At 44.6% G+C, this 25,850-nt stretch overlaps 1 protein-coding gene across 2 annotated transcripts in view; it reads right to left on the minus strand.

The window, feature by feature from the left end:
* Nucleotides 1–25,850, minus strand: part of LOC138984181 (chondroitin sulfate proteoglycan 4-like) — a 73,069-nt gene that overhangs the window by 46,891 nt on the left and 328 nt on the right. The window contains exons 2-5 of one of the 2 annotated variants that reach the window (XM_070357490.1): nucleotides 14,808–14,971; nucleotides 10,849–14,418; nucleotides 8,765–9,235; nucleotides 3,870–4,046 (exon numbers count right to left, since the gene is read on the minus strand). In XM_070357490.1, the coding sequence (XP_070213591.1) occupies nucleotides 3,870–4,046; nucleotides 8,765–9,235; nucleotides 10,849–14,418; nucleotides 14,808–14,971 (4,382 nt within the window). The remainder of the gene's footprint in view (nucleotides 1–3,869; nucleotides 4,047–8,764; nucleotides 9,236–10,848; nucleotides 14,419–14,807; nucleotides 14,972–25,850) is intronic. The other variant, XM_070357491.1, reaches the window with a different exon arrangement.

A 25,850-nucleotide genomic window follows, 5' to 3' on the forward strand; every position in this document is an offset into this window, starting at 1 on the left:
TTTCCTAAAATAATAAGAGTGTGTATCTAAACAGCACAAACAATGTAATTTGCGCTGGACCCCTGCTTTCCTCCTGGGAATCTGGGACTTGGTACATACTAGGTAGAGGGCGCCTGCTTTTATTGAGCTCCAGCCCCCAGTAAACATCTTGGGTACTCAGGATCTAATGATCTTCCCTGGCAGACAGCACTTCCTGCACATCATCACAATTTGCTGCTAGAAGAACTGAGTGCATCCTGTGTGACTTCACTGGGAGAGGACTCTTACAGCCTGACCTCCTTTCCTCTGGACTTCACCCCATGTGCCTTTTCCCTGAGCAGATTTTGCTTCATATATCTCACTGAAATAAATCTTAGCCATGATCTGACTCTATGCTGAGTTCTATGAGTCCTTGCTAACCGCTAACCAACAAACCTGTAGAGGGCTTGGGAACCCCTGACACAGAGGGCTCCGCTCAAATGTCCCTTCCTTGGTAAGACCTTCCCTCACCATGCTCTCTGCAAGCTCATCATTCTCTGACCCCACGGCGCCCTGTCCCCTTAAGTGCTCTGTGAAAACATACCACAGTTCATCACTCTGTTTATCACATACTGTCAAGGTCTTCTCCAATCAACAGAAGCTCCATGGAGCACTTAGATAGTCAAAATTTATTGCCCTTATTACTTGTCAGGGACTGTGCCAGACACTGAGGCCACCACAGGAAAGGGACAGCAAATTCCCTTCCCAATGGAGCTTACGTTTATGGGAGGAGACAAACAATATTTGTTTACTACAAAGGAGAATACAGCAGGGTCAAGGGACAGAGGACAGCACACTGCTCCTTCGGCTGGGTCGTCAGGGAAGCATCTATGAGAGGAACATGTCTAGAAGGTTGGGTGACCAGGGTCCAGCTAGGCTTCCAGAGCAGGCAATACACCCATGCTTAAGGAGTCCTGGCACTACTAATACCAGATGACTGGTAATCAGTGAAATCTAGAAAGCCTCTAATTCACAATCATCACAATTTAAACAACAACAAAAAAAATCATTTTTTGGCAAATAAGCCTAAATACCTTGATATGGAAAGATGTTCATTGATAGAGCACCATGACCACCATTTACAACTGCAGAAACAAATTCTTGACATTTCTTCCATTTTAAAATAATCAAGCAAATCCTACCAAAATGATTTCTACATGTGTACATGACTAGTTAATATGTCTCACAGTCATACCTAGTCACCTCCAGATTTTAGACACACTGACTTTAAAACCAAAACTATTCATATGTTTCCCAGAGAAAAGGTTCCCCCAGTCTAGCCTGGAATGATTCCATCCAACAGAAAATGGAAGCTCAATAGCCCCTTCATCCATCCAAGTGTAGCTTCACCCGGAGAGTGTCAAACAATGTTTACAGTCATAAAAACCACAAGATGTTAGAGCTGGGCGGGACTGTGAGATGATCAAGGAAAACATACACATGCATAAACACTCACACACCCCACCCTGAAACATGCTTATGGTTTTGCTATTGAGGAAGGTGAAGCCCAGAGATGGTTCAGTCGCTAAGTTGTGTCCAACTCTCTGCAACACCATGGACTATAGCACACCAGGCTCCTCTGTCCTTCTCTATTCCCAGAGTTTGCTTAAATTCATGTCCACTGAGTTGGTGATGCTATCTAACCATCTCATTCTCTGCTGACCCCTTCTCCTTTTGCCTTCTATCTTTCCCAGAATCAGGGTCTTTTCCAATGTGTTGGCTCTTCACATCAGGTGGCCAAAGTATTGGAATTTCAGCATCAGTCCTTCCAATGAATATTCAGGGTTGATTTCCTTTAGGATTGACTGGTTTGATCTCCTTGCTGTCCAAGGGACTTTCAAGAGTCTTCTCCAGCACCACACTTTGAAAGCATCAATTCTTTGAAAGCTCAGCTGAGGCCCGGGGAAATGTTGCTTAAATTGGGCAGTTTACAAGCTTTCAACTCTGGTCTCCTAACTTTAATCCAGAACTTTCATGGCAGAAATGAGTTTCTTACTAGATAAATAAAAAATAAGTTCAGAAAGAGCCAGTGTCAAATGACTACACAACTCAAAACTGGGAAGTTGCATCTTTCCTGGCCTGGATCCAGGCTATCAAGGGGGACAGGCAGGAATAAAGGCAATGGCCCCTGCTCCCAGCTATTATTATTATTTTTTTGAGAAAAACACTGGAATCAGGGATGGGGCAAGAGGTTTGGGCAAACCACTTGAGCAAGCAAGGTTCCCAGCAGACTATATTTTCCTAATTTTAAGAGAAAACAAAGTCTAGGGTATACTTTTTTCTCCTCACAATTTAATGTTCTGAACATCTTAAATTGACAAGTACATTTAAATATACTAAAGCTATTATTAAGTTGATAGTGCCTCTTACAATTGATGGTACCTCAGAACTGAATGCCAAGCCCACAGCGGGGTTTCAGTTCCTTCCCATAAGGAAGCCTGAGAGTTCACTACCTAATTCCTTGGTCCTCCTCTCTCCCAGGCAACTCTAGCTCTTCTCTTTCTAGAGCCTCGGTCCCTCCCCTGGATCTTTCTCACCCCGCAGTTCAGCATCACTCAGCAAAGTGTTCAGATCCTCTGCCGAGGCTCCTGAGCACACGGAGGTGTCAATACGCCTGCTTCAGACTTATTCCTGTAAGTCCACTTTAGTAGGAACAAGGGGAAGAAAAGCTCTGGAGATTTTTCTTCACTAATAAGACAGCCCTTGATCACAAAGACACACTGGGAGAGCTTGAGTCAGTCATGGGTAAGAGGGGAAGTGGCAGAGCACAGTGGTGAGACAGTCAGGCTTGGGCATGCTCGGCTTCAAGTCCACACCTTCCCTTGAGACTGCTCAGAGCCTCAGCACTCCCATCTATAACAAGGGTATTAATCACAGCAGTTCCTTTGTAGGGCTGTGAAAATGACACCAGCATGGAAGATGAACAGTACTCTACTCAGTAATAAATGCAAACTTTTACAACTGTGTTTAATAACGATTGACTCCTACAGTTCATCACACTAGCCCACAGCCTACTTCTCAAATCATTTTGCTGAGAGTGGGTCAACAGGTACTAAAATAAGTCTGGAGAGAGGGAGAAAGGAAGCTGAAAACAGAGGGGGAGGCCCACATGGTTGACCGGTTGGAACACATTATCCCCAGGTACCTGGGCAATGACTGGGAAGTTAACTAGAAGATAAAGGAATGGGTTCCAAAGGTCTAAAAACGCCATCATCAATTTTTCACTTAAAATGTAGAGGCTGCATAACGAACAAGCTGTAATAGAATTAAAAGCAAAAAAAAAAAAAAAAAAAGCACTAAAAAGCCTATTCCCAGATCCAATTATTGTGAGCAAATAAAAACAAAAACTCCAGCGATTTTTAACAATGCAAAATTTTCTATTTCGATTAGCCCCTGGTGGGTTCCTGGGTATGCCGGCATAATCATCCAGCTGGTGCTGGAGTATCTTATAAATCAAGGTCAAAGGCTTCTTGTTCCTTATTTCTTTGTTGTTCTCTTTGCTTTCTTCCTGTCCCTCTCTGTCACCTGCCAGGACACCACTCTCCAAAGATCCTTTTTCTCTTTGTGTCAACTACCAGCTAGATATTATGGGTATGTTGCACCAAGTTGTAGCTTGGTGGACTAGATCCTTTGTCACTTAGAAAATAACATTTTAGATGACTGGTTTAGAACAGCACAAGCCAAAATCAACATAATGTCCTGGTATGACTAACCTTTATTTAAAACCAGCTGGAATATGTCAACTATACATACATAGTCATATATCTTATTAACATCAGAAATAATACAAAAGAAAATCAAGCAGGTAGCCCTGTATTATTATGATAAATCCAAAAGCATGGAGCACTTACCTGGAGGATTTTATTGGCTGTTATTACTGGAGCCTCATCATTTACTGATTCAACAGTCACAAAAAGAGTTTGGGGCAAACTCTGTTTTCCAAGCTCTGAGCTATTTGCAAAGATGATGAAACTGTCAAGAAGTGCTTCGCTACCATCATGCACATAGGAAATCAATTCATTTTCTACCTGTAACCAACAAAAAAATTCACCACACTACTGGATATGTAATTTAAAACTATGACAAAAATGCTCTAAGAGAAATCCTGATATTTTATATCTCTTTAAAACACAGAAGCATGTGTTCATCCCATAAAATGTGATTCTGACAATCAGAGCGCAAATTCTGATGCATGGCATAATTTTGATGAAGCACTGCAGCATCCCAAAAGTAAGTTTAAGGATGAACAGAGTGATTGAGCAACATGGGGTAATAAAGAAAATGCTGGACTGGTTCTCACAAGGCCTGAGTTCAAAGGCTATTTCAAACCCTAAAATGTGTTGTAGGTGACACAGTCTTCCCTTTCTTCCAACAGATCACCCATTAAAATTCAGACTCTGCTTGTGTATTTAGACAGACTAATTTTTGAAGTTGTAGAGAATTCAGAATGTTGGACAATTCAGATTATTGGGCTTGGGCTCTTAGTTTGCACCCACTGGTTGGATTTCTGCTCTTTGGGGACACGTGGACCAGTGCAACTATTGCGTGCATCATGCCTGCTCAGACTCTTTAAGTTTCCCCAAACTGCTCTTTTCTGAGCTAAGTATGCATTATTCTCTTAACTGCTCTTTGTATGTGAGGTTACACCTGCTACCTCCTCCTCCTGCAGAATACAATCATTTTTTGGTGCATCTCTTAACAGCTACTAAAAAGCTCCTGAGGACAAAGTATAATGAAATACATTGTAAATAAATTATTTTATCAAGCCAGATTTCTCTCACTGTAATAACCAAAATGCAAATGTTTACTTTTATCCCTGGTTGATTTCATCTTTCTAATTTTCATTCTGAAATGGTTGTCCAATGAATCAGTTATTCCTCTTGGATTTGTGATAGCCACAGATTTACTCAGAATGCCTTTCATGTCTTTAAGACTCTGATGGAAGTATGGATCAAAACCAGACACCAGGAGAATTTTAAAGCTAGACGGGAACTTGGCTTCAGTGAACCTGTGACCCCAAAATACAACAGCAGAGAACTTCCAAAGCCCAACAGGAGTAGTTGAACTTCCAAAAAGTCTCTGGGGTTGTGTTTATTTTGATAAAATACAGCCAACATTCTTAACAGTTCAACTTTGTCCAGTTCTATGGCGCACTTCCTTTGAGCAAAGACTTTTGATCTCTCAGAGGTGTCTCTGACAAGAGTTGAAAAGTTCACGAACCGTCTCAAGGGAAAGTTGTAGTCACTTGAACACAGGTGCATGAAAGTTTCTTTGGAGTTCCATGGGAAGAGAATTCCAGACCGTAGGCCTGACCACATATTCCTGGAACATACTGTTTTAAGCTATTAAAAAAAAAAATGTGGAAGATGGCACTGATCAGAAGGCAGGAGAAATTCTAACCTAACATGCTTTAGGAAGATAGCATTTAAATAGACATCACCTTCTCTGTATCCTTCCTGCAGAAATACATCATTTCCTCAATGGAGTGGTACTCTCTCAAATTACCACGTAAAATGCCAGTGTGCACGTGCACGTGCTGTCACCTCAGTCGTGTCCACCTCTTTGCAACCCCTTGGACTGTAGCCTGAAGGTTCCTCTGTCCATGGGGATTCTCCAGGCAAGAATACTGCAGTGGGTTGTCATGCTCTCCTCCAGGGGATCTTCCCAATCCAGAGATCAAACTCGCAGCTCTTACATTTCCTGCATTGGCAGGTGGGTTCTTTACCAGCTGAGCCAGCTGGGAAGCCCAAAATGCCAGTTAGTAGGTATTAATCTAAAGGCAAGGAGGGTTTGGTGGGAATGTATCTATTCCTAGTTCTAATGCTAGAAAAACATCTGCTGACTTTCAGGTACTTAATAAACTCGTAGAAAATGTTAAAAGATCAAAAAGCATTTGGTCCCCTGTCACCAGTCATGTTCAGGTAATATTAAGTTCCGCCCTTCACAGCAGGCTTTCCAGGTAGCTCAGTGATAAATAATCCACCTGCCATTGCAGGAGATGTAAGAGACGCGACCCCTGTTTTGACCCCTGGGTTGGGAAGATCCTCTGGAGTAGGAAATGGTAACCCACTCTAGTATTCTTGCCTGGAAAGTTCTGTGGACAGAGGAGCCTGGCGAGCTACAGTCCATGGGGTCACAAAGAGTCGGACATGACTGAGCACACAGAAAAATAACAACGGTTCACATTCTCCCTCCCCCATTGTTCTGAACCTCACTAGGGGTCAAAGATAAAGTCAAAAGCCCTCCCATACTGGACCTCCCTAAATCTCACCTACGGCCCCCCACCCTTGTGTGAAGCTCCACACACTGAGCTCCTCCTGCTCCCCTCACAGAGCTGTTCACTTGCTCTTCCCTCTGCCTGAATGCTCTTCCTCCATATCCACCAAGCTCACTATCCATCACGTCCTCCAGGTGTCTGCTCAAGGCTGCCTCAGGCCCCCAACCACTGTATTTGAAGCTGAGCATCAGCACACACAGACACACAAACACCACTGATGTTCCCAGCACTTCCTATCTCTCTTTCCTGTTCTAGTTTTCTCCATAGCACTAATTTCATTCAATTATTTTATTTATATAAAGTCACTTATTTATTTTATTTATTCTCTCTCTCTGCCTCTTTCTTTCCCCACCAGGAAAAAAGATCCACAAGGGCAGGGCTTGTTGCTGGGTTAATTCACTGCTTTACACTCAGTGCTTATAACCAGCATACCTGACACATAATGGACACTCAAAAATTATTCACTGAATGAATGAAGGGCAGAAATGGCCAAGACCACTCCTTCTCTGTCACTGAAGGTGATAGCCACGAGTTGTTAGATGTCACCATAAGTTAAAATGACCATGTCGCAAACCCTGGAGACCTCAGAAGGCATAAAAGAAGGGAAAATGTAAAGGTCTTGAGAAATGGAGGATTTCCTGTCACATCAGTAAACAAAGGATGTCACAGTGATGTTCTGGCTCTCCAAATGTGAATTCCTGAGCCTTACGGGCACTCAGGAAGGAGAAGAATACCCACAACCTGGCAGCCATTAGGCTGTAGCCACTCCCCACAGTGAGCTCTGAGCAGCTCAGGATATGAAAGCAGGATACTGGCTCCAGATAGCTGAGGTGTATGTGAAAGGAATGATTCGAGTGAGCCCAGGCTCTTTCAACATCCCATAAATAGAAAAGTGCTAAATTCTTTAGCTTGGTTAATCTGGTTTTACTTCATTAACAATAACCTTTTGATGTTCAGACTACCTGCTCTTTGTCGCAAACGTCTATATAACCTGATTCCTACCCCCACCTCCTTGGAGCAGTTCTCTCAGGGTCACTTGAGATGCTGTCTCCTGGGCTTGAAGTCCCAAAAACTTCCACCAAATAAAACACAACTCTCAACTTTTAGATTGTGACTATTTTTTAAGTCAACAGGGTCACCTGAAGATCAGGAACATATAATCTTGACTGTGACCAAGGCTACGCAGCAACATGGATGCTGTAGGGAACACACACGTGATGCATACGTCAACCAACCACGCTTAAATATACACTTCTCATAATACAAGGCACGGACGGTAAGGAACTGGTTAAGACAGAACCAAAATTTAGTGCTCAGTCTCTCACCCGGAGTACATGGGGTGAAGAGAATTAAAATTCCATTCACATGAGAGCAGGTGGTTATCTTAGGTGGTTTGTCCAGCCTTTGGGAGGGAAGCTATGATTAAGACATGGTTGCACGGAGTCAGTGAAGAATCACCTCCCCTGGGTCCCCAGTTGAGAGGCACCGAACTTTTCCACCCTCAGCACTCTCCACTTCTCCCCATGGCTCTGAATACCACCTGATTGAGTCTAACCCTCTTGACGTGTGCCTCAGGGCTCTCCAAAGTTGGCCCCTAAGCACCCTCCAGCACACTCTGTCCATCTGGGAGCCTCGTGAACTATTCCTTGGCCCCTAGAACACCATTCACTTCAATGCCTTCACGTCATTGCCATATAGTCCCCTTTTGCTCGCATTTCTTTGCTTTCTCTCTCCATCTCTATTATCTCCCAGCTCCTTCTCTCTATCCTAAAAGTCTAGCTTAAACTTTATTTCCTCTGAGAAGCCTTCAATTAGAGTCAAATGTGACCATTCTGCACACCCACAGTATCATTGTTAAAGTGCTACATGAAAGACAAGAAGAGTACAGCTTATATTAAAGTTCATGTGCCTAACTCCCCCACAGCAATTCTTGAAGGCAAAAAAATATGTCTACTTATCATGGAAACCTTACACAGTAACTTGAACAGAGTAAGTTTTTAGTAAATGGATTCAAGTCACTTGATGAGGTGAAATCCTTAGAAGCAAAATGAAGCAGCAATATGCATTCTTAGCTAACTGGACAAAGATATCCAAAGATGCTAGATAACTGCTCATGGTTTCCATCCTGAAGACAGTGTGTTCCTAGGAGCTTATAAAGGAAATAATGGGGATCTGAAAGATACTTTGAAATTTTTTTTTTAAATATGGAAATCATTCTTTTATTCATGGTAAGGAAGCAAACTATCACAGTAATAACACTCTAATAACTCACTGAGGATATTTAAGCAATGACTAGATGACCTCTCTATGGAGGTATCATGGAAGGGCTTCCCCATCTGCTGGGAGGTTGGACCAGATATCTTCTAAGGCCCCATCACTTCCCAAAGTCTGTGAATCCAAGTGATAAATAGCCAATTTTTTTCTTATCCAACATATCCAAATCCAAATATATTAACTGAGAGTTATTACCTGTTTCCTGGTAAATTTCATCAGCTTTACTCTTGGAAAATGAGAATTTTCAACATAACCATGTTTCGGTGGTTTGAGTAGAACAAATTCACAGTCAAGTCCCTCAAAATGCTTGCTTGGAATTCTGAAATAGTCTTCTGGAAGTGCCTTGGAGCCACCTTCCTGGACTGTGAAATTTTGTACTGCCAGAGGAATACGTTTAGGGACAATATCCACCAGGATTTCAAGTCTGCTCACAGCTTGGAAGCCACTCATAACATCCAGTATAAAACGGTCCTGTTGTTGGTCAGGCATTGTCTGTACATAATGGATGTAACCATCATCAACATCCTGCTGCGTAAACATCAAAGGGAACTTCTCCTCTGTACCCACGCTACCCTCCTCCGGTAAAGACCTTCGAAGGTATCCATGCACTGGCGGAGTTCTAACAATGAACACTGCCTCTGAAGGAACAGGGTGTTCGTGCACAGCCTTGAGTGCACATTAACAACACAGAAACACAAAAAGAAAAACATTAATCTATGGAAGAGTCAAGACCCTTGATGAACCAAATTTTTTTCTATTAATGTTCACAAATGGCTCAAGTTATAATCCAGGTTAAGACACAGTTTAAGCCTGGGTCTGTTCTGGTAACCATGCTAATATTTCGAATTTCAGTCCTGATCACAAAGACAAAGCAACATTTGAACAGTTACTAATGTATTATCAAGACATTGTCCACAGTGGCAAGAAACCTAGGACTCAGAAAATAGAGCTGAAAGAAATAAAATGGTATCTAGACAAGGTAGTAGAAGAAGTAGCAGTTAAAGCACTAAAATTGCAAGACTTTAAAGGAAAGTCTATTTTTAAACTAGCTCAGCATTTTAAATATACATTTAATTTACTGATTCAGCAAAATTCATCTCAAAACTTTCTGACAGATTTATAGTCCATGAACTATGTACACCCCCTTGTGGTGAAACTTAAATTCTCTAAGATCCTGAAAAATAATTGAGAAAAAAGGTGGTGGGCTCCATATTCTCTTGGTCAAAACTCATTATTCAGTAAATTGCTCTGATTTGAATTCATTTCTGCTGCTGCCACTGTTCAGTCGCTCAGTCGTGTCCGACTCTTTGCAACCCCATGGACTGTAACCATCAGGCTCCTCTGTCCACGGGATTCTCCAGGCAAAAATATTGGAGTGGGTTGCCATGCCCTCCTTCAGGGGATCTTCCCGACCCAGGGATCGAACCCAGGTCTCCTATACTTCAGGCAGATTCTTTACCACTCACCCACCAGAAAAGTCCAAATTCATTTCTACTTGATGTTATTGGCTGTATTTAGCAAGCAGGAAAACTCATTTGCAGTCCTGAGGGTAGATTCAGAGTAGCTTGCCTTTGTGGCCAATTGTCATAAATCAGTTTACATACCCTGCACAGATTACTCATTCTCCCCTAACTCTGATCAGCAGGGCTGTGCTGCTAGAGGCTCTCAAGTCAGAGTCTCAGGAAACCAGGCGGCTTCTGGTGTGAAGTCTTACCCTTGGCATTCCCCGGGTCTGGGCCAACTTATCCATCAATTTCAAGAAACTACATAAGGCCACATTCAGAGCTAAAGAAATAAACTGTGTAATATAGTATCCTCATCTGTTTTAGGAATCCTTTTTATGTCAGTTAAATTACACTTTTATGCCCTGCTTCACCACATTACAAATGTAACTCAGATCAAATCAAATATTGGCAGTGTTGCCACGAAAAATGAAAAAAGTAATGACCTCTTCATTGACTATAATATATACATTCCCTCCTCCTCAGGTTATTCTACATTATAAACATATATGCATACTCATGTGATCATGTGCACACAGCTTTAAAATGAAGGGATTTTAGGATTCGTTATATTCCATTTCCAATAGAACAATTAGCAGTATCAAAATCATGGAACCGTCTGGCTTTTCTTCTCAATGGCATCTGCATTTTTAAAAAGTCATTCCAAATACCAGGAGAGAAATCATCATAAAAATAGCTCTCAGAAGCAAACAAAGAGATCATTTGTCCCTGTGGTTCCAGAGGGGGAGAATGCTAGGAGCTAGGACCACCACCTACCTGAAGCCTTCCTCTGCTCAGTTTTACCGGTTTTCCTTCTTCAACCACAAGAGTCTTGCTGTGCAGAATTCGCGTGTGATGTTGGTGGCTTTCTGAGTCCACCTGCACGTAGACTCCCACATATAAATGTGTATCTTTAACTCGCACCGTTAGGTTGAACATATCGAAGCTGCCACTACCGTCATGCCTGTAAATCACACGCCCTTGCTTCAAGTCATGCATGGAAAATGAGCCAGGCGCTGAGCTGCTGACCAGCACCCTGCCGTGCTTTGGGAGCTGCACAATACGGAATTCGACCTCGTGGTCTGTTCTGACATCTTGGTTTGTGGTGACACTGAGGTTGGCTGTCGTCAGGCTGCTGTCTTTGCCTCTCTGTACGAGCAGCCCCGTGTTGTTGACTACACGGATGTAGGGGTCTGACACGCTGACCTCAAGCAGGGATGATGTGTAGTGGACACCATCCGTCACGAACAACACAAAGCGGGCTGAGTCTGCACCCCGGTGCCTGAAGAGCACGCGTCCTTCCCGCAGGTCCTCTTGCCTGAACTGGTAGAGTTTCTGAGTTGGGTCACTGGCTTGCACCAAGTCCCCGTTTGGGATGCCCCGCCGGATGTAGAGCAACTGCCCATCGTCAAAATCTGAGTCAGGGTCATGGTAGCAGATATCTGAGAGGGTCAACAAGCGCTGGCCGTTCCGCACAACCTGAAAGACCTTATCCACCATGCGCACTGGTTTCTCATCATTCTTTAACTCCACAGAAACGGTGACTTTGATTTCCATAGACAGATGCTCCATGTCAAGATCCCTGAACGCTCCCTCTTGGACTGGTCCTGCGGTGGAGGCCACAAGGAAGAATTCATCACTCTGGGTCTCAGAGTCATCGTGCTCATATATCAGCCGCTCACCCAGGATGTCTTGATCCACGAAGGCAGTAATGTTGTCCTGATTTCCAGGAGAATCTGAAGAGCGAATCAGTTTCAGCTTCCCGTGTTGCGGACTCTTGGTGACTGTATATTGGAAAGTCCGATTGTCCAAGGTTTGAGCAAATAATTCTGACTCTGTGATTAATTTCCCTTCTCCTTCTTTTACAAGCAATCCTCTGTTTGTTACAATAATGTGCCTCCTCTCTGCTTTAAAGTTGATTCTGAAAGTATAACCTTTTGATTCTGTGTGTTTTGCAACCATCAAGAACCTGAAACTATCTTGTGAATGTTCCCTGGGCCTCTCCTGTGGTTCATAACTTATCTTACCATCTGTAATATTTTGTTGGCTGAAGACTGAGTTTGTCTGTAGAACTTCTGTGCCAAGTAGCAATTTTCCTTTCTTAGGTGGGATCAGTAACTTAAAATGCAGTTCCCGCTCAGCTACTTCCACTCCCTCTGTCACGGCCTGTAAGTGATCAGAATTCAATACGTGCCTCTTTATTTTACTGATCTCAAGGGCAACATTTTTCAGAAGGGTAAACTTTAGCCACTGTATCGTAATAGGAAACACCAGCTCTTCGCTGCTTTTTCCTTCTATGTCAACTTTAAATTTAAAGTGATCCATAACATTTTCTAGTTGCAAATCTTTGAATGTAGTACAGTACCGGATCTGACTCCGATCAACAGAACGCTGAGAAAAGGTACTGATTTGTTTCCACTCGCCACCTGGCCCTTGCTGCTGAATTTGGCCAAAGCGAGGCGGATAAGTGATAACATAACGGGTGTCCACCTCAGGGCGTTCACCATTAACCTCCACCGACAAGTTGCTCTGAGTAATCAGAACCGAACCACCCTGCTGTACGACCACACCGGTCCGATTGGCCACTGCCAAGTCCCAAGGAATAGCCATGACCCGCAACACCACCGTACTGCTAACCAGCTCTCCATCATTTGCTCTCAGAAGGATCCGGGAGTTTGGATGGCCCCTGTGCACGCAGAAAATGTTGCCATCTCTTAAATCCCCATATGAGAAACCATTAATGGCTCTCCCGGGATCATTGATGTTTTCTAAAAACCCAGCATCTGAATTGAAGTTGCCAAGCACTGAGACACTAAGACTCAAGGAATCTGTGTCTGGGTCTGAAACATGTATGATATTTGGAGTCAGTCGTTTCTTAGAATTCTCAAACACGAGAAGCAAGTTTCCTTCAGGGAGCTTAAGGTTTGGGGGATCATTTACTGGAATGACAACAATGTTAAACACATAAGAAACATGTCCTTGCAGATACAGTGGCACTTCCCTCTTGCTGTTGGAAGAGACTGAAAATGTGAAATAATCCCTAGGTTCTTCTGAACCGTCATGGACATACCAAATGTTCCCTTGCTCCAAATCCAACAGAGTGAAAACTTTCTCCGGTCCTTGCTCGGGGGAAACATCTAATCGAAGGAACCCATAAACAGGCATCTCCTTTATTTTAAAGAGTATCTGAGACTGATGGATACCCAAATCCTTCAGCTCCATATCCACCTTCATATGCCTTTGTTCCAGTAAGGCTTGCCCACCTTCTTGGACCTCCAAGTTATTCAGGACCAAGAAATAGCTACGCACATCTTGAAGACTAGGCTTGCCCGCCTCAGAGTCAGCAGTGGAAAGGGGAACTTCTGCCAGCAGCAGTTTCTCCATGGTTGTTGCAGAAGGGTTTTCATTATCACTGCCCTTCATTTTACACCCAGCAGATATATCTTTGGAAACAAAGGCATCCTTTAATGCTCTCTTTTCTGAGTTGGCTTCCAAGCCTCTCAAGCACCCTTTAAAAGAGATTCCTCCAGCAGATTTCCCAGGCACAGAGGCAAGTCCTAACCTCTTAACTTCTTCTCCCTTGTGTCTATCAAGACCTCCCACGAAGAGGGGGCCTGCAGATACAAACAGTTTGCTCTGCAAAGGCAGGTTTGTCCTTACTCTTTGTTCATCCACCATCAGGCCCAGGTATCTTTCAGTGAATCTGAGTTGAATATCGTGCCACTGGTTGTCACTAACCAAGCTAAAAGAAGAGAGCTGAGTATCACTCCTATCCCTTCCTACATGAGCCTTCAAAAAACCTTCAACTATTTCCAAAGCGACAAAATCTCCTTCCCTACCTGACTGAAATAAAAGCAAGGCTTGTTGAGTTCCAGTCTGCAAAGCAAATTCCAACAGCCCATCCCGTTGGACCTTCCACTCTGGGAAGGTGACATAGGATCTGGAGCTAAAGAAATTGATGGCTTCATCCTCCCCTGCAAAAAATTCATCACTGCATCCTAGTGACACCTCATAAACTTTCTTAAAACCAGGGTAAGATCTAAGAGAGGAAAGGATCTCCCTCTGGTTAAACACCACATCCTCCATACAGCCACGGAAATTGGGGAGCTGTCCATCGAGATATGAGACTTCAAGTCCACCATGGCCCGCTATGTAGATTCCATGCTGAAAGTGCAAATTGTGCATCCCACCAGTGATCCGGCCAGTCATCTCATAATGTTTGTCAATAACCAGAGAGACATGATCCTTAACACAGTACAGTTCCACTAAATGCCAAGCCAAGTCATCCACACGAAGTCTTTGCTCAGAAAGACGCACTAGTTCACCTGTCCCCAAATTCACTCTCACCTGAAAGACAAACAATCATAATTAAGCAATCTCATCTCATAGTGTTTTATTCAGAAAATATGGCCATTCACAAAGATAAAGAAAGAGAAACCTAGACATGGAAAGCCCTTCCCACACTTACGGACTACATACTGAAATTAAAATATTTTGAGTTGGAATATTTACTTGTAAATATTACTTGTAATTACTTGTAATTTACTTGTAAATATTACTTGTAAATATTACTTGGAATGCTTGTAAAATTGGAGAAGATCTCAACCCTTACATGTGGCATCTGATTTTATTCTAGTGAAATAACAATAATCAAGTGTTTTGTTCTCTTTCTCTCACTGTTCTTCCCTCCAGTAATTGAATTATTGTACATTTTTAAAGATTAATAAAAATCTTACCTGTAAGTTTCCTGATAGAATTTCTATTATACAGTAGTCATTTTCCCCAGCTGCAAGAAAAAGTAATCCCTGTGGTTTGCTGGTTTGAAATTTTAATTGAAGAGATAGCTCAGAGGAAACTTCTATGATATTGAGCCCCACGTAGCTTTCACCATAAAAAGATGCTGTAGGAAAAAAAGAAGTCAGTAAACTTATTACACAATGACTGTTACACTTATATAGCCATCTCCCTGCAGGAGAGACCCTGCTGAAGACAGCTGCCGTACCCAAGGCCACACCTGCTTCCTGGGGTAGCCCACAGATCTATCGTGAGGGTATAAACGCTGTGTTCTCTTATTCCAACTCAGGACACTTCTGATAGATCAGTCCCTCTTCAGAACTCTCAAGAGGGCAGAGCCTTCTACTGAAACTGAATTGCAAATCTGCTTCTCTATCTACCCAATTCTGCTTCTTTCCCTTCTAAAGGGGTTAATCCCAAGTCACTGATGGTGAACTGGTGTTATAGTGAAAGGGAACACACTAGCCAGCTCTGAAATATCAACCTATGAGAAATATAGGGCAAGCAGTAGCAATGAGACGGAGAAGGCGATGGCACCCCACTCCAGTACTCTTGCCTGGAAAATCCCATGGACGGAGGAGCCTGGTAGGCTGCAGTCCATGGGGTCGCTACAAGTCGGACACGACTGAGCAACTTCACTTTCACTTTGCTCTTTCATGCATTGGAGAAGGAAATGGCAACCCACTCCAGTGTTCTTGCCTGGAGAATCCCAGGGACGGGGGAGCCTGGTGGGCTGCCTTCTATGGGGTCACACAGAGTCAGACACGAGTGAAGAGACTTAGCAGACTTAGCAGTAGCAATGAGAACAATGGAGTTGGATGTCTATTGATAAGTTTGAATGAAGCTTTGGAAAAAATAAGGAAAAACTAGGAGAGATTAGCTGACAATTACAAGGCAGGTGTGAAGGCCAAAGGGCTTCCCTTGTAGCATATAAAGTCTTTCTCATCTCCTACAGCAGGTGGGCAGGGGAAGTTGAGACTCTCACCCAGAAAATGCCATTGTCAGCTTCAAACAAAGTTCAAGTTCCAATCATATCAGGCTGCCTCTGACAAGTCCAAGGCTTTGTTTGGGAAAGAATGGAAACTTGACTTATGGGATGCGGACATCTGGATTGATGCTGAAATACTCTGTGTCCCTAGATCCCTCTCAACACTCTGATCCTGAAGAAAAGACCCATTCCCCAATTAAAGTGATCCTCCCTTTGCTGAAAGAGGATGCAGAGACCTCTCCCCACAAATAACATGTAACCCCTGAAGACACACCCCCATCTCTCATCCTGACCACTAGACCCAAAACAAAGCCTAAGTCACAACATAACTCTAGTATGGAGACATGACTAGACCCTACAGGAGCTGCAGGACCTATCCAGAAGGTAGTGCCAGCAGCCAGGAAACACACATGGGACCAAGGATACCTAATCAAGGGGGCAGGAATATAAAGTTAAATAGGCAGAGTTTATAAGAGTTTTGGGGGCACATCCCCAGGGATGCAGGATGTAACCTGCTGGCACAGACGGCTGTAAATGATGTGGACTCACAGCTAAGGTAGATCCTAGAAGCACAGAAAGTGCGATGACCCAGCCTGAGACGCACATGACAGAACTGCCATGACGGATGGATGGTGGAAGCAGAGATTCAAGGGACGGAAGTGGTACATCCAGAACTGAGCATGGACAGGACCAGAAGTCCTGAGCAAGCTGCACGACATGGTGGCCTGGAACTTCATGTCATCACCTTTCTTGCATCAGCACCTTTTCCTCAGCTTGTGAGTCTGGTTGCCCAAGAAGGGAGAAACCCCTTACTGCCAGCTGATGGAAGGACCAAACACCAAAGCCTGGTTCATGGCTGAGTCAGCATCATCATGGGCATGCAGACCGGAAATGGATCCCCACTGCACTACAGCTGCTCTTAGGTGTGGCCATGAAACCACCAGTGTGGGAAAATTCTCCCCAAGGTAAAACTATGGGCAGTACATCTAATCATTTGGTTTATATGGAGCCAGAACGGCTTGAGGTTGGAATAAAGACTGATAGGTAGCAGCAAACAGCCTGGCCAGGTGGGCTTCCTAGGTAACCCAGCCTGCTTCTCCTCTTTGCTCCTACAACACTGTGCATTTGTTTATCCTAGCGTTTGCCTGGATAGATATTCATCTATCTCCTGCACCAGTCCATGAGTTTCCTATGATGAGGGACTACATCTCTTTTGCCTTCTTCTCTCCAATACCTAGCACAGTACCTGGCACCCAGGTGGTATAACAGAATTTTGGTACCCCATTTAGATCTCTTTTAACAGGTTGGTACATCCATCCCCCAGCTGATGAACTCTGTTATCCAGAAATTTAAGTAAAATCATACCCTCTGTCCTGGAGGGCAACCTCTAGCCAGTGACTGACTGAAAGAGGTGTTTTGCTCTTCATATTCCAGAGCTGAGATGAGACCACATCTTTGCTTGGTTTCTTTTCCTGCCCTCTCTGCTTCCATCACTTCCTTAAAGTTCTCTCCTGGTAGCACCCACTCAATTCTTCATTCCCACAAGAATCCTCTCCTAAGCCTCTCTCTCTAGGGAATCCAATCCAAGCTAGGTAGGTATCAGGCAATCATTTATTGAACCAAACTGAACTTAAACAATAAACCTTCATTTTATAGTTGAGTCAAGTCAGGCCTAAAGAAGCTTATGGACTTAGGTAAAGTCAAAGTTAATTTGAAGCAGAGCTAAGACAAAACCTAAGCACAACCAACCACCAAGCCAGCATTTTTTGTTTGTTTTTTTTCACCAAGGTACAAAGTTGATACAGAGATGAACAGAATCTCTTTCAGACTTTCTCAGATATGCGGAAGCATCTTTTTTCCTCATTAAAAACAGCCATTAATAATTAAATTCAATAAAACTAGAATATAGGGACATAGTCATAAAGTTGAAAGAAGCAATTACAAATCCACAAGCTTATCCTTCTGGCTCTCCCGTTACTGAAACCCCCCACTCCAATTTTCGACAGACTTAGAGGGTGTATTGTTAAGTTTTCAAAACCAGGAAATGTTTTCTAAATCATAAAATCTACTGCTGAGAATGACTAAGTAACCGTAATAAACAACATCCCTATATTTTCCCATGTTTCACCTCTGGCACTGAATCAATCCCAGTCTCAGCTGGTGGCTAGAAATTTCCATTGCCTCAAGGGAAAAACAAGGAAGCAGGTTTCAAACTTCTGGCCTGACAGCCTGAAGCCACATACTTCCAAGTCAACCCTAACTTTTGTGGTCCCTAGTAAGTGCCTCAAAATCAGAATAAAAAGCAAGTAAAGCACAAGTAAAACTGGTTTTACTTGTGAGAAAAGTAAAGGCAATCTCTACCTGCAGTGAAGGGAAAGGTGTGTGTGGGTATTTTACAGGAGGGTAGCGAATCAAGTTGAACCAACAAGTCAGAGCATCTTCCTGATTTTGTGTCCTTAAATAAATGGTGAAATGTTTTGAATAGAAAGTAAAGTTTCGCTGTGAGGTAAAATACTTTGTGTGGAAGGTTTCTGTAATTTCTCCCAGGTAGGTGACTATATGATTCATTTTACCTACTTTAGAATTGGTTTCCATTCCTTCTTTCAAACTATATCTTCCTGGATTTTTGTTTGATTTTGGTTTTACGTTCAAGTTTTTTGGCGTTTCCTGTGCGCCAGGTACTATGAGGGGTTGGTTGGAGAATTAATAAGACAAAGGAACTCCCAATCTATCACAGGAGAAAACTGTTTAGAAAAAAGAGGGTATCCAAGTGATAGTAGAAAGTACTAGAACAGAAGCTTGGCTTGAGCCCAGTGGGATATGAGGGAAGGAGCAATCCATTAAGGTCTCTCCCTGGCAGATGTAAATATCCCATCCCATGTGCATATTCTGTCCACACAGACCGTTTGGTCCTGGGAATTCAATGGCGATTGAGAAAGACTGTATATCAAGCAATTTACAGTTGCCTGATTATTAAGCAGGAAATTCAGACCACAACAGAAGCACTGGGGCTTGTCAAGGAGGGTAGATGGAGGAAAGGTGTTTCAGGCAAGGCACTGGCTTCTAGGAAGAGCTGGTGAGGGGTGGAGGAAAGGAAGAGGAAAGATGAAAAGTGGGGAGAGAGAGAAGAGAGGAGACTGCAAGGAACCAGAAGCCCAGTGTGGCTGAGCCAGTATAAGGAGTGGGCAGCCAGGATAGAAGCTGCAGAGGCACAAGGGGTTAGGGGGCAAATACCACTGCATCCATTTGAGGCCTTCCCTGAACTTTCAGTTCAAAGTCCATGTGCACAGCCCCCCCCACACACACACACACACATACACGCACACACACATGCATGCTTATAAAAGGAGACACCCAGTCCCAGTACCTGACTACTCCCTTCAAGACTCCTACTTGAATCTCTGATTATCTTCTCTATTTGTTTTCTGGGTTATTATTCGGTCCCAACACCACACCACTCCAAACAGAAGGTAAGACTCTGAGGCCAGGAGACTTTGTTGATCTTGATCACAGCTCCACCGTGTACACAGCAGCGCAGGGCACATTAGGCACTCTGTAAATGATGGCTTAGAAGCCAAGCTGAAGAGTTTAGACTATCCGAAGAGGGCCATAAAGGAGTTACATAGGGACACGACATAACCAGATTGCAATTTAGAAGAGGACTCTGGCTGAAATGCAGAGAATGGACTCAAGGGGCCGGTAGGGTTGGGGGAAGCAAACAGAGGGGAGAGGTAGGCAAGTTAAAGAGATATTTAAAAAGTAGGACTGTCAGGAGAGGAAAAGGGAGAGGCCAAGGGGGGCAATCCAGATTTCTGGTTGAGTAGCCAGTTATTAAGTGAGGGAACCTGAGACAGGAGCTTTAGTTTTCCTTTGTTTTGTTGTGTATATATGACGGGAAATTCTCAATAAACGTTTAGGGAGCAAATAACTGACTGATCACCTGGATCCTGACTTACAGGGGTGGGTGACTTACAAGCCATAATAAGAAGGTTGAACCTTATTCTGCAGATAGTAAGGAAGCATTATGGTTTTCAGTTGGAAAAAGACATATCAGTTCTGTGTTTTAGAAAGATCAGTCTGGTGACTATGCAAGGGCAAAACAAGAATAGGACGGAAATTAACCAGGAAAGTATTTTAAAGAAAGATTTCAGAACTGTTTGCTTTCACTGAAATTAGAATTGTCTTTTCATAATACAGTATTTTTGGTAACTTTATATCATAACTTTTTATGTACTGTGTTTCTTCTAAAATGTTCTATGGATGATACGGCATAAGTGTAAAAACTTATTTTTTAAATTAAAATAAAAAAACCACCAAAGCAAACTTCTCTGCTAGAATATTTGCATTATACAGATTCCTAAGATGAAGTCCTAAGAGAAGGGCTGAAGTTATAAAACAGCTCTTATTCATGCTGTATCATTCGAGTGGAATAACTTCACTTGGAAAGGAAAGCCACATTTTACCCCACAAATGCATCCGTAAGAGCCTTGACAGTGTTTCACCATGGTATTGACGGCCCATACTTTATCAAACTGATGTCGAGTATTTATTCAAGAGATCACTAACTTTATGCACTAGCTCCCCAGGTGGCGCTAGTGATAAAGAACCCGCCTGCCAATGCAGGAGATGCAAGAGATGCTGATTCGATCAGTCAGGAAGATCCCCTAGAGGAGGGCATGGCAACCCACTTCAGTATTCTTGCCTGAAGAATCCCATGGACAGAGGAGTCTGGCAGACTACAGTCCATAGAGTCACACAGAGTCTAATACGACTGAAGCAATTTAGCTCACATGCGCACAACTTAATCCACAGCACTCTAAGAAAGAAGAAAGCTTACAAATGTGAAAAAAATTAGCACAAATATCTAACATGCCCTAGAAGGCCCAACCTCCTTTATTCACTGAAAGCAAATCCCAATAGGGAAAGTTCCAACAGTCTCTCCCACAAGGGTCAGGTCCACTAACATTTAAGTTAAGAAAGAAAATCAATGAGTGAATAGATATTTGCTCCACGGCTGCAGGCAGGGCAGCTGACCGGGTGTTCACTAGGCTGGGAGGGTGGGACAGGTCCCTGGCTCCATATCTGTATAACAAATGTGTTGCTGACACAGTTGGGAGGGTGGCGGAGAAGCAAGTAGTAGGCCCAAGGCCACTGTGAGGATGGAAATCTTAGGTTTCCAGGAAGAGCTGGAGCAATCCACAGTCCTGGAATCCTGGCTATTGCAGAACATGTCGCACCAGCCTCTCAACTTTCATTCATTCCCCAAACATCGGTCCCCATGCCCACTGTTCAGGTTGCAAGAGAAAACCAGCACTTGCCCTGCCCATACCCCCTCTCAATGGGGCATTCTCTAGGCCTGCTAAAAATGGTCATAGATTGTGTCCCCCACAACTGCAGGGGGAGCTAATCCTGTAGATGTTGTAGATTCCTACAGAAACCCCTAGAACTGAGGTAGTGGTCATCCTGGGCCCCAGCCACCTCGGGCTGAGCTGACAGCTCCCTCCTTAGTGACCGCAGAGCTTATGTCCTATCCTGAGTGACACTGAAGACATTTCTGTGTCTGCTCCCCGCTGTCTAGGAGCTCTCTAGGCCCAGCCACAGGCTCTACAGTGAGCGCTGGAGCCAGGCTCGCTCTGCTCATGGACAGAACCTTCTCTAAAGCTCCCAGCTCCCTTGCTCTCTGATGGCACGTGCCTTCTCCTGACAATCAGAATCAAATGGCCCTCGGAACTCTGCTCAATGATATATGGCAGGCTGTATGGGAGGGGAGTTTGGGGGAGAATGGATACATACATATATATGGCTGAGTTCTTTTACTGTCCATCTGAAACTATCACAACACTGTTAATCAGCTATACTCTAACATAAAGGGCTTCCCAGGTGAGGCTAGTGGTAAGAACCTGCCTGCCAATGCAGGAGACATAAGAGACATGGGTTTGATCCCTGGGTGGGAAGATCTCCTGGAGGAGGGCATGGCAACTCACTCCAGTATTCTTGCCTGGAGAATCCCATGAACAGAGGAGCCTGGAGGGCTAGTCCATGGGGTCACAGAGCTGGACATGACTGAAATAACTTAGCACTCATGCATACTCTACTATAAAAAGTTTAAAAACAAACAGAATTAAATAGCCCTTTATATGATCTCTTACTAGTTCAGACACTCCCTCTGTAAACTTCCTATTGCTGCTGTTAGGGCTTCCCTGGTGGCTCAGCTGGTAAAGACTCTGCCTGCAATTCGGGAGACCTGGGTTTGATCCCTGGGTTGGGAAGATCCCCTGGAGAAGGAAAAGGCTACCCACTCCAGTATTCTGGCCTGGAGAATTCCATGGACTGTTTAGTCCATGGGGTCACAAAGAGTCAGACACAACTGAACTGCTAACAAACTGCCACTAATTTAATGGCTTAAAATGACACACATTGATTGTCTTAAAGAGTTCTGGAGTTCACTGAGCTAAATCAAAGTGTTTGAATGCCTGCATTCTTTCTGGAAGCTCTGGGGGAGACTCTGTCTCATTGCCTTTTCCAACTTCTAGAGACCATCACATGTCTTGGCTTGTGGCCCCAACCAGATATCATACCACTCTGACCTCTGCTTCCATCACACCATCGCCTTCTTTGATTTTGACCCTCCTGCCCTCCTCTTATGGCACCCCTATGATCACCTTTAGGGCCCGTTGAGATAATTCAGGATAATCTCTCCACCCTCAAAATCCCTAATTTGATAACATCTGCAAAATCCCTCTCACTATGTAAAATAATATAATCCATGTTGAATGAATTAAGATGTGACTACCTCAGCAGGAGTATCTGTAGTATCCCCAATCTGCTTACCAGACAAAGGTGACTTCCTACTGTGATGAGACTCCATGAGGACATAACACCCTGTGTCATATAAACACTGAGAGCAGCATTTATCTAAGCCTTTGTCAGCCATAAATTGACACTTGCCATCTACCTCTACAAGGACTAAATCAGTTGCTACTGCAGCTGCTGATTTTCAACAAAACACCCTCTGCAAGGAGTTCAGGGTAGAGAGTAGAATTGAGGCATTCTGTGCTCTGAGAAAAAGGTCCTCAGATAGTTAGATATTTTCAGGAGACGATTTTATAAGCCCATTTCTTGAGTCTCCTCACATCTAGAAAAGCACTAAAATGCTTCTTGGTGACGACTGCTCCTTGTGACTAGCAAAAATCTTCTGTAGAAAATAGGTGCTTGAATACATGCACTCCACCTTCACCAAAATCACGTATATACTGACCTTCCCCACTACCTCTTTGGAGCAGTTTCTCAGAGCTATCTGAAATGCCGTCTCCCTGCTGTCTCCTCATTTTGCCCCAAATATAAAACTTAACTTGCAACTCTCATGTTGTGTGTTTTTCAGTTGGCATCTTCAATTAGATTCTTCAAAACAACAGCCTGAATCACCCAAGGAAGAAAGATAAACTCACATTACACATCTGGCTAAGCAAGAATATATTCTTCAAAGTGCCTGAAAGCAGCTTTTGGTGAGACCTCAGTATCCGATATTCGTCACACAATTACAGTAGAGGGTGAAGAACAGTATATATGTTAAATTATATGCTATGGAATTCTTCACTCAATGTATGCTCAGTCACTCAGTCGTGTCCAGCTGTTTGTGACCCCGTGGACTGTAGCCTGCCAGGCTCCTCTGTCCATGGAATTTTCCGGGCAAGAAAACTGGGGTGGGTTCCCATTTCCTTCTCCAGGGCTTCATTCTATCTCCTCTATCCATATTCTGTACCTCTCAATGGATATCTAACCTATTGGGTCTTTCTCATGCCCAAGCTAATGGCACAGATGAAGAGACAGGAGAGTCATTACTAGGACAGAAGGGAAATGAGCATTTATCCAGTAGTTTCCAGGCTGCCATGTCTTGCCTGTGTGGAGGTCTTGCCTGCGTGCATGATCAGTCACTTCAGTCATGTCCAACTCTTTCTGACCCTATGGGCCGTAGCCCACCAAGCTCCTCAGTCTGTTAGGGGAAGCACACTGAAACCGCCCACCCTGGCCAGGCACCATAGTAACTGTTCGCATGAGTTGTTTTAGGACAGGAGGTCCTGGTAAGGAACACAGAACTAATAAGCCACCACCAATGGGGAGAGTTCAGGAAAGGTCAAAAGGAGACACCACATGTCCGATCACCTCCCAGAATCCTCCTCTCTGGCATCCATCTTGGCTGAACAAGGCATGCACCACCAGGAAGGACTCTGAGTCAGATGATTGGCTAAAGACAACCTGAAAATTAATTCCATCACCATAAAACCCGAGACTGCGAGCCACAGAACAGTCTTGCTGACTGGCAGAGCAGTTCTCCTGGGTTCCTTTGCCCTACTGCTCTCCACCCGGATGTCCTTTCCCAATAAAATCTCTTGCTTTGTCAGCACATGTGTCTCCTCAGACAATTCATTTCCGAGTGTTAGACAAGAGCCCACTTTCCGGCCCTGGAAGGAGTCCCCCTTCCTGCAACAGGTCCATGGGATTCTCCAGGCAAGAATACTGGAGTGAGTTGCCCTGCCTTCCTCCAGGTGATCTTTCCAACCCAGGGATTAAAACCCTGCCCCCACCCCTGTGTCTCCTGCATTACAAATGGATTCTTTGTAAAGAATTCTGAAGAAGCATTTATCATCCCAGTTTTACAAAAGCAACATCAAGACCAAGACAAGTAATTTTCCCCAAGTCACTCTGAGAATAGGTGATGACACCCAGATTAAAGCTCAAATCCACCTAATTCCAAAGCCATAGGCTTCTCATCACCCCACAGGGACCACTCAGATCCCTGGCCGTGACCATCACCACCTCACCTATCCCACAACACCATTCACTGCCCACTCAGATCCCCCTGGCCTGCAGCCAGCACCTTCCCTCTCAACCATACACCAAAGCCATAGCCACAGTGGCCTCACACTTGGACTCCTGTACCCTCCGGTTGCTCCCTGACCACCAGGCAGGAAGAGGCCGGGAAGCAGTCAGAAAAAAGAATCTGGAAGAAGGAAGATGAAGAGGAAGGAGCTCGCAAGTGCCCCAAACAGCAGAATTGACTGCGCAGTGTCAGAGGAACTTTGAAGCAGGTCCGCACAGGGGTGAGAGCCAGGCGTGCGCCAGTACAGGGCCGGGTGCTGTACATCACTCCAGAGCTCCTTGCGAAATCGCCTAAAGTGAAGTAAAGAACCATTCCGAACTTAATCCGAAGACCACAAAGACTGGCAAGGCCTTTGACTGAGAATGCGTTCTCAAGTCTCGAAGAATGTCTTTTGTTATAAACTGAATTAAATTTCAAGGAGCTAGAGAGGGCGGGAAGGCCCCAGTGGAAGGCCCCAGTGTCCAGCTCAATGATGTCAAAAGTCACTGTGCTTTTACTAGTCATCTTTGACTTCTGAAAGCCGCCAAGGAAATGTAAAGCACCTCCAGCGAACGGGGTCCAGAAAATGTCTGCGGACGTGTGCGGGAACTTAGGGAACGAGAGGGCAGCCACCCACAAAAGAAACTCGGCGAGCAGTTCAAGGCCTCTTGAGGGTCACGAGCAGTCAAGGAAGGGCCTGGGTAGGGGAGGGCTGGAAAGCCTGAGAAGACAGGACAGCAGGAAGCCTTCCGTCTACTCCTCCGAGTGCCGCCGAGAGTCCGGCCCCAAAGCCCAGACCCGAGGCGCAGGGCCCGCCCCCGGAGCTCGCGAACTCGCCGGGACCGGAGGGGCCGGGCCGCGCGGGGCGGGAAGTCGGAAGTTTTCTGCGGAGACGACGCAGCCACTGCGCAGGGCCGAGCGGTCTCCTCCCGGGGCTGCCCGGCTCCCAAGGCCCCGCCTGAGAGTCCAAGTCGCGCTCGCTGCGGGACTGGCCGGGCCGCGGGGTCTCCCGGGGCCCTCGGATCACAGGGGGCTCCAGCCCGCACCCTCCGCCCCGCTCCCCACCGCCTCTAGCGGGCTCCGCGCGCGGCCGGCCGGGGAAGGGACGGGGAGGGGAAGTGGGGAAGTTGGGGGCGC

This window comes from Bos mutus, chromosome 20 (genome assembly GCF_027580195.1).
Source record: "Bos mutus isolate GX-2022 chromosome 20, NWIPB_WYAK_1.1, whole genome shotgun sequence".
Classification (NCBI taxonomy): Eukaryota; Metazoa; Chordata; class Mammalia; order Artiodactyla; family Bovidae; genus Bos; species Bos mutus.